This window comes from Hemicordylus capensis, chromosome 6 (assembly GCF_027244095.1).
Source record: "Hemicordylus capensis ecotype Gifberg chromosome 6, rHemCap1.1.pri, whole genome shotgun sequence".
In the NCBI taxonomy this organism is placed as follows: Eukaryota; Metazoa; Chordata; class Lepidosauria; order Squamata; family Cordylidae; genus Hemicordylus; species Hemicordylus capensis.
This window is the reverse complement of record NC_069662.1, coordinates 44,493,720-44,511,217: the sequence shown is the minus strand read 5'-3', so window position 1 is coordinate 44,511,217 and position 17,498 is coordinate 44,493,720. Positions and strand designations below refer to the sequence as shown.

The 17,498-nt window shown below is 45.6% G+C and overlaps 1 protein-coding gene across 11 annotated transcripts in view; it reads right to left on the bottom strand.

Moving 5' to 3' along the window:
• Nucleotides 1-1,393: 1,393 nt before the first annotated feature.
• ATP6V0A1 (ATPase H+ transporting V0 subunit a1) overlaps nt 1,394-17,498 on the bottom strand; it is a 61,964-nt gene continuing 45,859 nt past the window's right edge. For all 11 annotated transcript variants that reach the window (XM_053260535.1, XM_053260536.1, XM_053260538.1 and 8 more), the window contains one exon: nt 1,394-3,255. In XM_053260535.1, the coding sequence (XP_053116510.1) occupies nt 3,162-3,255 (94 nt within the window). In that variant the 3' untranslated portion in view covers nt 1,394-3,161. The remainder of the gene's footprint in view (nt 3,256-17,498) is intronic.

The following is a 17,498-nucleotide window of genomic DNA, read 5'->3' as shown; positions in this document are numbered from 1 at the left end:
TGTACGCACACATACCCCAAGCCACCAACCTTTTGTTCAACAGCAGCCATGGAGAAAAAACCTGCCATTGTGTACACAGATCAATGGATTGGGTCACTAATCCAACAGTGGTTCTAGAATAGACATCTCTGTCCCTCCCAAAACCACCCATAAAGAAACACCACTAATACAAAAGAGGTGCTCTAAGAACCGTAACATGTTCCAAATCAAGTGTGGGGGTTAGGGGACGGGGGAAGCACTAATTCAGTGTGAAATCACTGAGGATTCTTTGCAAGAAGATATTCGGCCCACCCATGTGGCTTGGCTGGGAAGGACTCCACCTGTCCCAGGAACCCACCCCTCCCTAATGTTCTACCATGCACCAAAGCGGGCTCATCCCACTATTTGATAACCACTGTTTCTGCATGCATCTTGAACACATAAAGCTTTGCCACCATAAATATGTTAGTGCTTTCTTCATCAGATGAATGAAATGGATGGAGTCCAGTACTGTACCTCTGATAAAATACGCTTTTTTTCTCTGGTCAAAGCTGTCAAAAGACATTTTTGCCTTTTAGTTGGCACAGGCATCATTTTTGCTCAAAGGCACTGAAATACAGCTACTTTGCTGCATGGAGGGAGAAAAAGTCAGTCTGAATCTGCTAGAACCATACAGCCCCAGCAGGGAAGGATTTCAAAAGAAGCCCGAGTACATTTCAGTCTCAGTAGACATGGTGTAGTTGCTCCAAAATTTCCCCCCTGAACAAGGAAGGGATGAAGCAAGTAAGCGTGAGCAGCTGGAGGAAGTGTCCTAAAAACAGCTATGCTGATAAGAAGTGGCCAGACAGTGGGCACATCATCTTCCATGCATTTCATGGAGCAAGTAAATAACCTCTAAGTTTGTCCTGGCAGAGACAGTCCAAGATGGGAGGCTCTGGGCCACAGCTATGAGACCACTATGGGCCAAGGAAGAGGGCAGGCCTGTTTAGGTGTAGGGATTCATTGGGAACCCAAAATGTTGTGATGGGCAATGACTTCAGCTTCTTAGGAATCAGAGTTTGCATTATGAAAAGGAAGTTTCTAGCTCTTGTGGCTGCAGAAATATGATGAAATCTCACAAGCTAGAGTGGCAACTGAGTAAGTTTTCCCAAGAGCTCCAGTGCTTGGGGGTGGCTCTTTTGCACAGCACTCCCCATGACTAGCAAAACCAGAATCAATTAGGGAAAGTCTTGAGAATTGCTGAGGAAGTTGTGCAGATTGTGAACACTGAGCAAATCTTTATAATTCATACAAGAGACAGAATTCAGCTTTCCTTGGCACAGATTTTGGATTACCTAATGATTTTTCTTTTTAAGCCCAGAGTGCACAGTACCCTGCTGTTCCCCAGTCAAGACAGACCAGTATACACTACAGGTTACATCAATGGGTTTAATAGATACAGTGACTGGCTGATGAGAGCAGCAGGGAGACTTCACCGCATGCGACATTTGTAAATCTTTGTCCCAAACAGCAACAGGTAAACACAAAACAACAGGCTACCTTACATCACATTCATGGACTCACAGCAGCCCCTGGAACTTCACAGCTTCTATTCAAGAGCAGGTAATGGATAAGCACCTTCCTATAAAGTCTCCCCTCTACCAGACTAGATCTGGGCTATCTTGCCTTAAGTGCTCAAGAGAAGTGCCAAGAGGAGCCCTTCTCATATTGAAACACTTCTAGTAAAGTATACATTTTAAACACACACACACACACACACACACACACACACACACACACACAGAGCATAAATACACAGTTTACACAGGCACACAACGTCCAGCCTCTTTCCTGTGCTTGGACTGTACAGAGAGAAGGCAGGTATTGCCCTCAGGAGATTCCTATTTTCCAAGGGAAGCCCTTCCTAAACACACAAGTGCTGTTGCTCACTGGCTTACTTTCCAAATGTTTGCTGGTAACTGGGGTGTGGTAAGAACAGCATAGGAGCAACAGCGTTTTTCATCAGGTCATGAATATCAGGGTTACATGGGAGCTTCCTGAAGGTGTAAGACCCTTTGCTTCCTTGGAACAAAACAAGTCATTCAAAGTTTCAGGCAGAGTTAGTCAAAGTTTCCTTATTAACTAACAGTGTGGAGCCACTCACAGGCTGGCCCTCCAACAGCACCAGCAAGCTTGCCCCCTACCCTCGTCTGGAGGGCAATTCCAACACTGCCAAGTTGCAATGCTATTTGGGACACCTCTCCTATAGAATCATGTGTGTGCAATCCAAGTTTCCAGAGGCTCACGCCCACACACAGTGAGATGAGGTGGAGAGAGGGGATTTGGGGACGACGTTTGGCTTACGTGAGAGAGCAAGAGCAAAAGAAGAGGGAGAGAATAGCAGCTACTGCTCAGCTCAGAGGTCAGAGGGGCTGGGCTGCGTGACAGATGCCAGTGAGGGGCCCCTCCTGTTCTGCTCTTTAAAAAAAAAAGTTAGTGGTTTAACTAAGGAAAAGCACAGCAGAGGCGCCAGTAGGGACAGAAAATCTTCCACAGGCAATGTGACTGGATAGCTTTTAGACTGCCTTCTGTGGAGCAATTGGATCACAACCCCTTCACAGGCCCAATCTGGACTTGAAGAAGAAATTCAGGGTGCTATTTAGAGGATGGAGGTGGAGGGGCAGAATGTGGGTAGATGGGCATCTCCTAATCAACTTGCCAAGAGAGATTTCTACAGCACACATATTTACCACAAGTCAGTCCAAAAGGAACCAAAGGACACTAAACCCGGATTACAACACAACCATTGTTCGCTACTGAATTTCTGCAATCAGTGGGACTACAGACTACTACATGAGGATGTACCAGGACCTCTTCCATAGTAGGACAATCTCTTCTCTCAGGGCTTTTCCACTGTGCAGCCCAAGCAAAAATGCCCCATTCCAGGACCTGCCAAGAAGATTACAGTGCTGCCACCATCACCCCTAAGTTCCTGTAACTTCCTTATAATTCTTTCTCCCTTCAGTGAGGTGCTCAGAACAAGGCAAGTCTTGCAGACTAGTAGCTCGTAGACACAACAGAGGAGCTACATGACTAGTATTACACACACACACACACACACACACACACACACACACACACACAGAGCAGCAGGTGGTGGTCAGTTTTTGCTGCCACACTTTGGACCAAGAGGTCTCCGGGGGTTAGTCATCAAACCTCCCATCACGGATGCTGTCAAATGAGAATGGAAGGAACTTGAATCCAGTACCTGAGTAGAACTTGTTCTGAAATTCCACCCTGGAGAGAGAAATAAAAAGCAAACAGCCATCAAATTTGCACAATGTTAGCAGATAAGCCAAATATTTTAGAATCCACAGTGTGGTAACAACTTGATCCTGCTTATGCTTTACACTGCTATGCACCATTTCAGATATCCCAAACCTTGCCCAGCCTCTTTGCCAGAAGGTTGACACTGCAGCAAATGCAGGTGGATAACTGCAAGGACTGGGGTGTGTAAAGTTGTCAAGGGTTAACAAAGCCCTTAACATCTGGAACACCCCTCCAAGGCAGCCTCTGGGTCTTAACCTAACACTGCCTTCTTGACTGCTTTTAGTAAGGTACAGAAGGAAGCCTTTTTGGCACTACAAAGAGAGTTAGACACTTGATTTTATAAGGTATGCATGCATGAATATGTGACAGAACAATGGGAGAGAGGCCAAGAGGAAGAGAATCTAAAAGCAGAGGCAAGTACTGGATTTTGACTAGGTGAACCAAGTGCCCTTGGGCAAGTCATTCTCTTGGCCTCAGTTCCCCCATCTGCAGGAAGGAACCCACACTAATCTGGCTCTCAGGGCTATATGGAAGCAGCTACTTTTTTAAAAAAGGCATAAAGTGGCTTACCTAGAATATAGATAATAAATTAAAGCTGAATGATGCAAAACGCTTTGCACACTAGGTGTGCATTAAAGGGGAACATAGACACTACTGCTAGACCGGGACTGACTGTACTATAGTAACCATTGTGCTGATCTCAATGGGCTAGTGATCTCAGTGCATTATCAAAACAAACCTAACTAGTACTCTCTCCCCTCCACCCCATAATATGCCCTTCTTCACATCCCGTTGAGCATTGCAATGTGAAACCAGAGCTAAAATATCTCTTATTCAAGCTGAACTAGACTCTACAGTTACTGCTGTCTACTGTGAAGGTGTCCAGCAGCTCTTCTTATGTGGTTAAATTGGAACAATTTCAGTTTGTGACTCCTGAGAATGTGGACATGGTACCTCACCTCCTGTTCTCTCGACCCTTGCCCAACATGACTTATACGATCTAGCAGCGAGGCTATTGGAGAGGGCCTTGTTAAGATCATTAGTGCTTCTCTGAGGGAAGGCAGGATGCCTCCTTGTTTCAAGGAGGCAGTTATTAGACTATTCTTGAAGAGGCCTGCATTGGATCCATCAGAATTGGGCAATTACAGACCTGCTTCCAACCTCCCATGGTTGACCAAGAGAGTGGTGGTGTCTGAGCTCCAGGCTGTCTTGGAGTAAGCAGATTATCTGGACCCATTTCAAACTGGCTTTCGGGCAGGCTATGGGGTTGAGATGACCTTGGTCGGTCTGTCAGATGATCTCCAGTTAGGAATTGTGACTGTTGATCCTTTTGGATCTCTCAACAGCTTTTGATATCACCAACCATAGTATCTTTCTGGGGCACCTGAAGGGGTTGGGAGTGGGAGGCATGGCTTTGCAGCGGTTCTGCTCCTACCTCTTGGGTAGGTTCCAGATGGTGTCTCTTGGAGACTGTTACTCTTCAAAACAAGAGCTCTGATATGGAGTACCGCAAGGCTCCACACTGTCTCCAATGTTCTTTAACATCTACATGAAACCACTGGGAGAGATCATCAGGGGATTTGGTGCAGGATATCAGTATGCTGACACTCAAATCTACTTCTCCATGCCTAACATCCCTAAATGCCTGCCTGCAGGCGGTAATGGGCTGGATGAGGGAGAACAAACTGAAGCTGAATCAAAGCAAGGAGATGGTACTCATTGTGGAAGGTTGAGACTTAGGAAGTAGTTTAGATCTGCCTGTTCAGAATGGGGTTGCACTCTCCCGGAAAGAGCAGATATATAGTCTGGGAGTACTTCTGAACCCAAGCCTCTCACTGATTTCTCTGGTTGATGCAGTGGCCAAAAGTGCTTTCTATCAGCTTTGGCTGATTTGCCAGCTACGTCCATTTCTGGAGATAATCGACCTTAAAACAGTGGTACATATGCTGGTAACATCCAGACTTGACTACTGCAATGCACTCTATGTTGGGCTGCCTTTGTACATGGTCCGGAAACTGCAGCTAGTACAGAATGCAGCAACCAGGTTGGTCTCCGGGGTTGCCCAAAGAGATCATATTACACCCATTAAAAAAAAAGACTACACTGGCTGCCAATGAGCATCCAAGCAAAGTACAAAGTGCTAGGTATTACCTATAAAGCCCTAAACGGCTTGGGTCCAAGGTATTTAAGAGAGTGCCGCCTTCTTCATCAACCCTGTTAAGATAATCTGGGGAGGTCCGGTTGTGGTTGCCACCGGCTCGGTTGGTGGTGACTTGAAAACCACCAGCCACTTTTTTCTAGAGTTGCCCCGGGACTCCAGAACATGCTTCCTAATGAAATTAGAGAGTTTCCCCATCTCTGCATGTTTTTAGGAAGGACCTAAAAACATATATGTATAGTCAGGCTTTTAGTTTACAATTTTAAAGCTTTGGCTTTTATTGTATTTTAAGCTGCTTTAATTATGTTAATGTTTTAATGGTTTTATATTGCGAACTGCCCAGGCACTTTTTTTTAATGGGATGGTATATAAATGTATTTGATGATGATGATGATGGAGAGACTTCCAATGAACACACCCTAGAATTAGTCAGTGACCTACAAGGGTATATATGCAAAGTAGGGTTCTGCTACCCTAGACCATCATCCTGGCCTCAGATGTCAAGAAAGGGATTCTATGTCACCCAAGGCCTCCGTCTCAAGATGACCAAGTCACCATCCACTATTGCTTCCACCTCATATACTTTTGAGTCTCTCACTCACACCCTTCCTGTGAGCTGTACAGGTGAAACACGGAAAATTAGAATATCGTGCAAAAGTCCATTAATTTCAGTAATGCAAATTAAAAGGTGAAACTGATATATGAGACAGACGCATTACATGCAAAGCGAGATAAGTCAAGCCTTAATTTGTTATAATTGTGATGATCACGGCGTACAGCTCATGAAAACCCCAAATCCACAATCTCAGAAAATTAGAATATTACATGGAACCAAGAAGACAAGGATTGAAGAATAGAACAATATCGGACTTCTGAAAAGTATACAGTGTACTGTGCTTGACTGGCCAGTAAACTCGCCTGACCTGACCCCATAGAGAATCTATGGGGCATTGCCAAGAGAAGGATGAGAGACATGAGACCAAACAATGCAGAATTGCTGAAGGCCGCTAATGAAGCATCCTGGTCTTCCATAATACCTCATCAGTGCCACAGGCTGATAGCATCCATGCCACGCCGCATTGAGGCAGTAATTGCTGCAAAAGGGGCCCAAACCAAGTACTGAATACATATGCATGCTTATACTTTTCAGAGGTCCGATATTGTTCTATTCTTCAATCCTTGTCTTCTTGGTTCCATGTAATATTCTAATTTTCTGAGATTGTGGATTTGGGGTTTTCATGAGCTGTACGCCATGATCATCACAATTATAATAAATTAAGGCTTGACTTATCTCGCTTTGCATGTAATGTGTCTGTCTCATATATCAGTTTCACCTTTTAATTTGCATTACTGAAATTAATGGACTTTTGCACGATATTCTAATTTTCCGAGTTTCACCTGTATAATCATTGTCTGTCTTCTACCCTTCCTTCAAATAAGCTCCTGAGCATGTATGGGCAATTCTACTGTCACCACAATTTAGGCTGAGATGTAGGTCCAAACTGATCAAAGGTCATCCAATGAGATTCATGACTGAGCAGGGAATTGAACTCAGGTCTCTCCCAGTCCTAGTCCAACTCTTTATCAAATATATCACACTAACTCAAACAGAAAAGACAAACACAAAGCTTTTTACAGGGTTTTACACATATCTTCCCTTCCCCCTCCCCAATTCTTGTAAGACTCTCAGGGCTGCATCTGCAGCAAGGCAGTTTGCAAAGAGATCACACTGCCAATGGTGCCACCACAGAAAGCCACTGCTCAAATGCCACACCACACATACATTTTATGAACTATGATTCATAAAATGATTTGGGGCCCATGCATACATTTGATGAAGCTCAAGTCAAATATTGCATGTTTTGGCAAAATGCGAACGACTGTGCTGGAATCTCATCACTCAAAGCAGGATCACAGCCATTCAGACCTGTTCAACATACCAAGCCCCCTCTGAAAACCTTTTTCAATGCCCACCTAAAACATGGCAGGTGGAACCGGATTCTTGTTCCCCAATAGAGGTAAGCAATCCACAGCCTCTTCCAATTAGCAACCTCCATGCTTACCTTAAGGGTGCAGCAGGGAACCACCTCAGAAAAACAAGAGGCCTGCATTCCAGGACTGGTTTGTTTCTCTTGCTGTTCTGCCATTTCCACTAATGAACTCAAACGTGAAGGGAATGATACTGGAAGGCTGCCCAATCATAAACAGGCACCAAACATGGAAAGAAAAACCCCATGATTCATTAAGAAAACAAGCCTCGTGCTCCTCTCTTGGCCCTGTGGTGAGGAACATTTTCCATCCCTCAGCCTGCCAGCTGAAGAGAAAAATCAAGCAAGAGTTGATTTGCAGCTTCTCTACCAGGGTGTAATGCTTTATGTGCCAGACTCTTTTTAGGACAAATATCTATCTTGCAAAACAAGATGCATTAGAGGAGAGGTTCTGCAATTCAGTCAGGGAAGAACAAAATCAAGAGATACCAAACTATGACTGAACAAAGAGAGCAGTCAACACATTTGCAGGCACACAAGACACTACGAAAAAAACCCACACAGGAGGCAGAATGAAGGATGTCCACTGACAAATCCAATTTAAAAATGGACTCCCCTTTGCAAAATCTCCTATTTTTACAGTGTGCTTTTACCACTCAGGATTTTCCTGCAACCAGGACCTTGGTCTCATCAGGCAGCATCCAGACAAAAGTTAGTGACGACTAAGTCCCATTGAAATTAATGGGATTTAGGGTAGTCATGCAGCGGTGTGCCTGGAGTAGCCACTCATTCCAGGGACTTCATTGTCCCTAGGACTGAGCCCTGGCCCAGCCCCAGCCTGTTCAGCACTTTTCCCAACAGCTGCCATTGGCAGCTGCTGCAGGAGCAGAAAACATTCCAGGAGTAGGAGTCGCACATGAACATCATCCTGCTCCTAGGAAGGGTGAGATAAAATTTATCATCATCCCCGCCACAGGGGAATGATCTTTTTCCAAGGTTGTGATCCCCTTGGGACAGGCTACTAGCTTTTAGAAAAATGTGGTATGCTACTCTGAGCCTAGGGGATAAAATGGAACATAAGAGCATTGGTTTCAATGGAGTTTGGTCATGACAAGCTAATCTGGATACTGCCCATTGTGGCTGGACTGTACCACTTTGCAGTCTAGAGGAGGTTCACATGGAGCGCCACCGCAGGGTTCTATTCTGTCCTCCATGCTTTTTGACATCTACAGGAAAATACCGCAAGAGGTAATCATCCGTGGGCATGGGTTGCAGTGTCAATAATATGCTGGTGATACCAAACTCTACCTATCAGTCAGCTAATACCAGCGCAGCGGGAAAATGCTTGACTAACAAACAGAAGGTTGCCGGTTCAAATCCCTGCTGGTACTATATCAGGCAGCAGCAATATAGGAAGATGCTGAAAGGCATCATCTCATACTATGCGGGAAGAGGCAATGGTAAACCCCTCCTGTATTCTACCAAAAGAAAACCACAGGGCTCTGTGGGCGCCAGGAGTCGACACCGACTTGATGGCACACTTTAATACCAGGGAGGCAGTGGATTTCCTGATCCAGTGTCTGCAGGCTTTTTTGGATTGGATGGAGGCAAACAGATAAGCTTAATCCCAGTAAGACAGAAGTACTCGGGGTTGGTAAAACTGATCATCCATATGGTGAAGTAAATCTGGTCTTGGATGGAGTCACGCTCCCCCTGAAAGACCAAATTCACAGTTTGGGGATGCATCTGGACCCAACGCTATCCTTGGAGTCTCAGCTGGCAGAAGTGTGAGGGAGTGCCTTTTACCAGGTACAGCTGGTAGGCCCTACTTAGAGAAATCAGACTTGATTTCAGTCACCCATGCACTGGTAACATCCAGATTGGATTACTGCAATGCACTCTACATGCAGCTGCCCTTGAAGACTGTTTGGAAGCTGCAGCTGGTCCAGAATGCTGCTGCAAGGATGCTTGTGGGCACTAATCACTTCTCAAGTATTACACCCATCCTGCAGCAGCTTCACTGGCTGCCAGTTTGCTTCCAGGCTAGATTCAAAGTGCTGGTTTTAAGCTTTAAAGCCCTACAGACTTGGGATTGGAGTATCTGCCGGACCACATTCAGCCATATGAATCTGCCAGGGCCCTTCACTCATCATCTCAAAACCTGCTCTTGGCCCCACCACTGACAGATTCAGTTTGCAATGACAAGAGACAGGGCCTTTTCAGTTGTGGGCCCTCATGGCTCTAGAATGCAAACGATCTTAAAACCTACTTGTTCCAAGAGGCTTTATAATGTGTTTTACTACAGGCAGGTAGGTTTTTAATTTTAATTTGGTTTGTTTTAATCATTCTTATTTATTGTTTTTTCTTTTATTGTGTTAAATTTCATATTATAAGCATGCTCTCCAACCCACTTCAAAATTAGCTCCATGGTAAGCAGAAGAGCTATGGGAGCTGAAGTGGCAAGGTAGATGTCTGGAGTGTAAATGGAGCACTCATCTTGAGTTCAATAAGACATACCATAGAGCCCATTTGAAGGCCTATGCTTTGGCAAAATGTACAGCAAGGAAGTGATTTTATTCTAAACGTACTGCAGCTGCAAGTTCTCGTCCAGTGGAGCTGTTCCGGATTGTTAGGGGTTTAACTCAAGCCCCTTCTGTTTCAAATCTGTTACCAGAAACAATGTCTCACTGTGAAGCATTCAATGAGTTATGCGCAGATAGAATCTCTCACATTTGGGCTGATCTGGACTCCAATGTTTCTGTTTTAAATCTGGAAACCGCTCCAACGTTGGAACAGTTTCCGTTTGTGACTCCTGAGGATGTGGATAAGCGGCTTGGAGTGGTACAGCCTACCACCTGTTCTTTGGATCCTTGCCCAGTATGGCTGATTTCATCTTGCAGGGAGGCTGTTGGAGCCGGCCTAGTTGGGTCTAACCATTGAAGGAGGCAATGGCTAGACCCCTTAAGAAGCCCACTCTGGATCCCCTAGTGATGTATAATTATAGGCCAGACTCCAACGTCCCATGGTTGGGTAAGGTGATTGAGAGGCTGGTGGCCGACCAGCTCCAAGCGGTCGTGGAGGAAACTGATTATCTAGAACCATTTCAAACTGGTTTTAGGGTGGGCTATGGCACTGAAAGAGCCTTGATCGGCCTGACAGATTATTTTCGCCAGGGAACTGACAGAGCGAGTGTGACTCTATTTGTTATTTTTTATCTTTCAGCAGCTTTTGATCCATCGATCATGGTATCCAGTGGTTCCACTCCCACGTCTCGGGTAGATTTCAGATAGTGGTGCTTGGTGACAGTTGCTCTTCAAAAGGGGAGTTACTATTTGGAGTCCTCAGGGCTCCAATCTAACACCAATGCTTTTTAACATCTACATGAAACCACTGGGTGAGGTCATCAGGGGATTTGGTGCTGGGTGTTATCAATATGCTGATGACAACCAAATCTATTTCTCCTTGTCATCAATAATCAATATCAGCAAATGGCATTAGCCCCTTGAGTGCCTGCCTACAAGCTGTAATGGGCTGGATGAGCGATAATAAACAAGCTGAATCCAAGCAAGACAGAGGTGCTCATTGTTGGGGATCGTAATCTGCAAGAAGGGATAGAACTTCCTGTTCTGGACAAGATTACACTCCCAACCCCCAAAAAACACCACCACGAACAGGTCTGTAGTTTGGGAGTGCTCTTGGACCTGAGTCTCACCTGGTGCCTCAGGTTGGGGCTGTGGCCACAAATGCTTTTTACCAGCTGTGACTGATTCAACAACTCCACCTGTTTTTTGAGGAGAATGACCTGAAAACAGTGGTACACTAGCTGGTAACCTCCAGGTTGGACTGCTGCAATGCACTCTATGTAGGATTGTTTCTAGACATAGTTTGGAAACTTCAGTTCAAAATCCAGCAGCCAGATTGGTCTCTGGGGTATCCCGGAGAGACCACGTTATGCCTGTTCTTAAACAGTTGCATTGGCTGATGATGTGTTTCCAGGAAAAGTACAAAGTTTTGGTTATTACCTTTAAAGCCCTGAATGGCTTAGGTCTGGGTTACCGGAGAGAGTGCCTTTCTCTACAAGATCCCCACTGATCATTATGATCATCATAAGGGGTCTGTCTTCAGGTGGCATCTGGGATTGCACCTTCTCAGTTGTTTCCCCTCGGTTGTGAAACACACTCCCTGTGGATACAAGTGGCTTCTCTTCCTTGGAAGCCTATTGCTTGATTAAGTGCCATCAAGTCAGTGTCGACTCTTAGTGAGCACATAGATTCTCTCCAGAATGATCTGTCTTCAAATTAGCCTTTAAGGTCTTGCTCGCAGTGGTGCTTTCATTGCTGTCATAATCAAGTCCATCCACCTTGCTGCTGGTCGTCTTCTCTTTCTTTCAGTTTTCCCCAGTATAATGGACTTCTCAAGGGAGCTGGGTTTTCACATAATGTGTCCAAAGTATGATAGTTTGAGCCTGGTCATTTGTGCCTTGAGTGAAAATTCACTTGATTGATTTGTTCTATGATCCATTTATTTGTTTTCCTGGCTGTCCATGGTATCCTCAAAAGTCTTCTACAGCACCAATGTTCAAAAGCATCAATACTTTTTCTATCTTGCTTCTTCAAAGTCCAGCTTTCGCATCCAGAAAGTGTCATGGGAAAAACCATTGTCTAAAAGATTCTAATCTTTGTAGGTATAGACACATCACAGCATCTAAATATCCTTTCCAAGGCCTTCGTTGCAACCCTACCAAGTTGGCCTATAGGAGAACCTTAAAGACCCATCTTTTTAGGGAATATTTTACAGTGCTCACATGTTATCTCCTATTCAAATGCAAACCAGAGTAGATCCTACTTAGCAAAGAGGACAATTCATGCTTGCTACCACAAGTTCAGCTCTCCACCCTGAACTGGAGGGGCAGCATATCATTTTTTTAAAATAAATCAATAAATAAAATGAAATGTTTTTTCATACCAAAAAAATCCCTTGAACTTAAAAGAGTTTCTACGTGCAGGGGGTTTTGGGAGAAGGGGGTACAGAAGAGCACTCCATGTGAACCCTCACCTGCACTCTGAAGTAGTACAACCCATAGGTTTATGCCTGATTGACCCCAGACATGGGAAACCACAGCCAAGACAAAGGGCTCTTACTTGAAAGCTCCAATTCACTGTAGCAGACTGATAAGAGCTGAACAGTCTCGTGATGGAGAAAAGACAAGCACGGACTGACCATCGGGGCTGTTCTGGCACAAACCAGAAGGGCTGCTGCCTCTTGGGCCCCTCTGTGCCTAACTACTGGGAAGCTCAGTCCTCCCCCCACCCCCTCTCTGCAACTTCAAAAAGGCAGACGACAGTCTGGAGCAAAAGGAAGTGTGGGAGTCCCTTCCAGGCCCTGTATGTTTTGAACTGGCAGAGTGGGCAAGAAAACCTCAGCTAGCAGCAAAAAAGAAGCCTTTTGAGCTGCCAGCACATCCATCACCATGAAGAAGATTAGTAAAGGGGGAAAGGGACGCACAAGTTCATCTGTGTTGGTGACTGGCACAGGTGGGATGGGGAGGGAATGGAGACTGGGGATAGAATCACCAGCACCCTTGGGAGAAGGGAAGGCAGAGCAGGGGACTGGGAATGAAAACCATGTTGCTGGACTGTGGCGCCTGGGAAACAAGCTTTGAAATGCTACAAGTTGCCTTTCCCCCCTCCCTTTCCTTCCATCTTCTCGTCTTCTGCTCTATGACATTTTCTTCTGAAGCATCCTTTGCTCTTGGCTCAGTCATCCATATTCCCTCATCTTCTTGCTACCTTTAAAATCCTCTTCTCATTTCTTTTATCTCTTCCTAGCTTTCCTTTCCTCTCTTCAGTTCGCATCTCCTTCTCCCTTCAACTTACGTTTCCTAGGAACAGAGAGTTCTATTTCCAGTCCCAGTAGCTGGCTATAGGGTAGAGGCTGTGAAGAATTATTCCATGTATAAAGGCTGCAGTGGTTCATTTCCTCAAAGACTTCTAGGACCTACCGGAAAGCCAAAGCCATCTTTGGCTCAAAATCAAATTATTATTATTATTATCTTTACCTGGAAGCAATTGTCCCCAACCCCACCCTCACGTGTGAGGGAACAGCTAAGTGCTCAGGGAATGCACTTTGCCCATGCTCAGGAAACAGCCTACAATTACCTGTCAAGCCATATGTAATACTTACATGACAGTAAATCCCATTGGACTCCATATGACTTCATTCTAAGTAGACATGCATAGGAGGATGCTTCATGTGTAGGAAGGAGCCAAGATGGCAAAGGCAACATGATTACAGGGGAATAATGCTGGGAAGTTCATGACAAAGATATTCAGAGGTGGGATATTATGTCTACTCCATGCTTGCTTTAAAACAAAGAACAAAAAACACTGGAGTCTTGGATTTTATTGCACTGTATTTTGACCAGTTTTTTAGTTTGTGACTGACTCTGCATCCTACTTATTGGCATTTTTGTGTGTAAATAGGGATGTTTCCTAAAAAAATAATAATAATTCAGTTCTCACCAGTAAGTGGTTACTGGCATTCTTTTTTCTCCTCAAAGCTCCAACTGTGATCTTGAAAAATCCAGAAGGTAAAAGTGGTATATAGTACTACTGAACAAGAGTAAAGCAAAAAGTACACCGGGAAAAAAATTTGTGTGTCCACCTAAGGGTTAGGGTTAGGAAGAACTGACAAAAAGCATGTGTAGATGCTGATACGAGGGCAAAGTTCTTCACTGGGAATCTGTGTTGTTCATGTGTCAGGACCATGCCGCTATTAGTACAAATGACTTATAAATTATCTACATAACTTTGTTATGTTATGCATATTTTTATTCGACAATTTTATTTTATTAGCTACATTTTAGCTCAGGCTAGGCTTTAGTGCTCTTACCAGCCTTCAACCTTGTACCTCACAAGAGGAAGGGGCTGCTGAGTTCCTTGTAAGGGCCAGAGGGTCCAAGATTTTACATCAGGCAGACATTCAACAGGTGCAACTTTACCCAGCATATGAATAGAAACAGCAGTACCTGTTGGTATTCTGTCTGTACGTCATCTGCATGACAGTCAGAACTTCAACTGGTAAAGTTCCAATCTCCAAATGCTCTGTAAACACCACCTACTGAATTTCTGCCTCTCACCCCACTGCTAGACACAACATGATAGGCAGAAACTATCCTTGGTGTCTTGTAACAGAACCCCTAGAATCACTGCATCTATTTAAGTGACATGTGTGGCCGTCGGAATGTGGCTGTCGGGGTGGGCATGGCTCTGGGGCATGGTTGTCAGTCTGAGTGTAGCTATGGCGGCTGCCTGCTATGCCTGGAGTGGGGGTGTGTGTGTATTGGGGAAGATTTTGGCAGCACCTGTGGCATCACAAAGGATCTCCTCTCCCCCCCCCCCAACACACACACCCCTTATGACTGGGCCGTTTTTTTGTCCCAGTTTTCACCTCCGTCACTGAGGAAAGGGGAGCGGAATCCAAGGCCAGAGAGCAGAGAGGCCCTTTCTGAAATAAAGAGCCTTTTTGTTTGTATTGCCACCCAGCAAGATACAAATTCTGTGCATGTGACCTCTCATAAAACTAAGCGGGGGGGGAGGCCGCAGAGCAAAATAGTGGGCTACTGATGCAGCCCACAGCTGCCTCCACCAGCACGAGGCCCACGCCCCTTGGCCAGCTACAGCCCCCTTCCTCCCCTTGAAAATACCAACCCTGCTGCCAGGCAGACAGCATTCCCAACTCATCCGGAGTGTGCCAGCTACGTCTACCGACTGAAAACAGCTGCGTGCTTTGCTTCTCTTCACTTGTTTCATCAACTGGCAGGGGCACTGAGGGGAGGGGCTTGCCCAGGTTTCAAGCACTGAAGAGTGTTGCCACTGGACAGGGAAAAAGCCAGCAAGCTTCAGGACCCATGCCTGTGGCATTGGGCACTGCATGATCCCAAAGCAGGCAAGACGCATGGCTGTGAAGCGACTCACAGCCAAGATGGGAGCTCCTCCGTTTCACGGCTCTCCAATGGCAAGCAGCAACCCAGCCCAAGAACATTTATGAATTGACAGCCGACAGCTCAGGGAACACAATGTCTGGAAACACGACCTTCCACAGGCTTCAGGGAGTGGCATGGAGAGCAGCCAAGAGAGGCTCCGATTTGCAAGCTTAGCAAAGCAGAGGGAGCAAATGCAGGCTTGTCAGGCAACAGGATGGTGTCACCCCTCTCCCCCCCCGCAGAAGGGAGGGGTGGCTAGTCATGTCAAACATTGCACCCCAAGTTCAGAAAACTACACCGTACACTTGAAGAATGGAAGCTAGCTGTGGAGTCTGACTAGACCAGGAAGAGCACTTCACACATGCTCAGTGGTCACCTCTCTTTTGCAAGGCTGCAAATTCAAAGAAACACAATCCTGAACCAGCTCCAGTTCCAGGACACTACTAAGCCCTGTATCAAGTCAAGCACCACCACCGCCACCCACACACTTGGGAGTGTAGTTTTGCAGAACCCCTCCTCCCAATGCAATATGCATTTCCTTCCTGCTATGCAACATGCAACTCCCCCTTAGCAGCCCCTCTTGGTCAAGCCATCCTGAGCACGTGTGGCTTCTCTCTTTCAGCCCGGAGCTTCCAAAGATCTCACCCTCTCCAAATCGAGACATTTTCACCTCCTGTGCATTATGTAACACTGGCCCACACAAATAGCCTTCTCACTGCTGCTGGCCCCAAGAATGGAACTCTATTCCCATAAGCTTGAAGGTCCTAACGCATGTTGGCTTAAGACACAGATACATATTACAGGAAGAACACAGGAGGAGCTATTCCTGCCGCTTGCTCTCTTTTCAGTCCCAGAAACACCACCCCAGGGTGTAAGAAGTCTTTCATTCCAGCTGCGAAGCCCTCCTTCAAAGGACAGTCCCGTCCCACCCCAGCCTCCCCCCTCAGCTCTCCTGCTCTCAAAAGCCGTACAAACCTCACCCCTCTCTTGGCTGCAAGCTCAGTATCAAAAGGAGCCTTTGTGCTGTTAAGGAGGTGGAAGCTAATCAACCAGCAGCATGAACTGCATGATACACACTTGCTTCCCACACAGGCACGGAGATAAGGAAGCCTCAACTTCACTTGAGAAGTTATTTGTTTTTTGGCCAAGGCAACCATCTGCCTGGAATGCGCAGTTGCCTGAAAAGTTACAAGATAAACTCTTCCCAGCCAGGAGTGGTTGAGAGAGGGAGAAGCAGAAAGAATCTATTTTTCTAGCAGTTAGCAAATTCACTATCAATTCCTCATTGGCTGGCCATGAAGGCTGGAGCACTGAGACAGTTTCTGAATTGTTAGGCAAAGTGACTTCAGTTCTATGGCAAAGCAGATCCTTTGCATGAGAATGTTCGCAGTGCAATCCTTGGCACCCCAAAAGAAGCCCACATAGCAGGCCTGGGGAAAATCTACCTCAGACCTTGGATAATCCCTGGCAGTCTGAGTACTGGGCTAGATGGACCAATGATCTGATTCAGTTCCTTAATTTTGAGGCCAGCCAAATGCTGGAGGTGGAACAGGGGGAAGAGACTTATTTCCTCTCCCTGCCCCACCCTCAGTTTGTGCTTCATCACCTTGCACTTTTTACCTCTGACAACAAAAGCAACAGAAGTTGCAGATTCCACATCAAGGAACCAGATTTAGTCACCTCGGCAAAAAACCCCAAATTCCACATTTTCTATCTGCCTTTAATATAAAGGCAGCTCTGCAAATCAAAACAGCTTTTAAAAAGCAAATTACCTCTGTAGAATTGAATCTAAGCTAGTCTATGACCATAATTAAAACCAACAAAAACCCAAACAAATGGGATTGAAATATTGCTATTTGGGGGTAGAGGGGAGGAGGATACCATGTTCATTCTTCTGCCACTTCTGAAACTAGATCTCCTCTGTGCAGTTTGGGAAGATTTCACTCAGTATGATTTGGCTGCATCTCCTCAGCAGCTGTTCAGATTAAGATCAACTGATGCAACAGGGAACTCCATCTCCTCCTCCTCGTAAGCGAGCATTATTCCAGTCACTCATTCTGTGTTTATTTATTGACAGAAG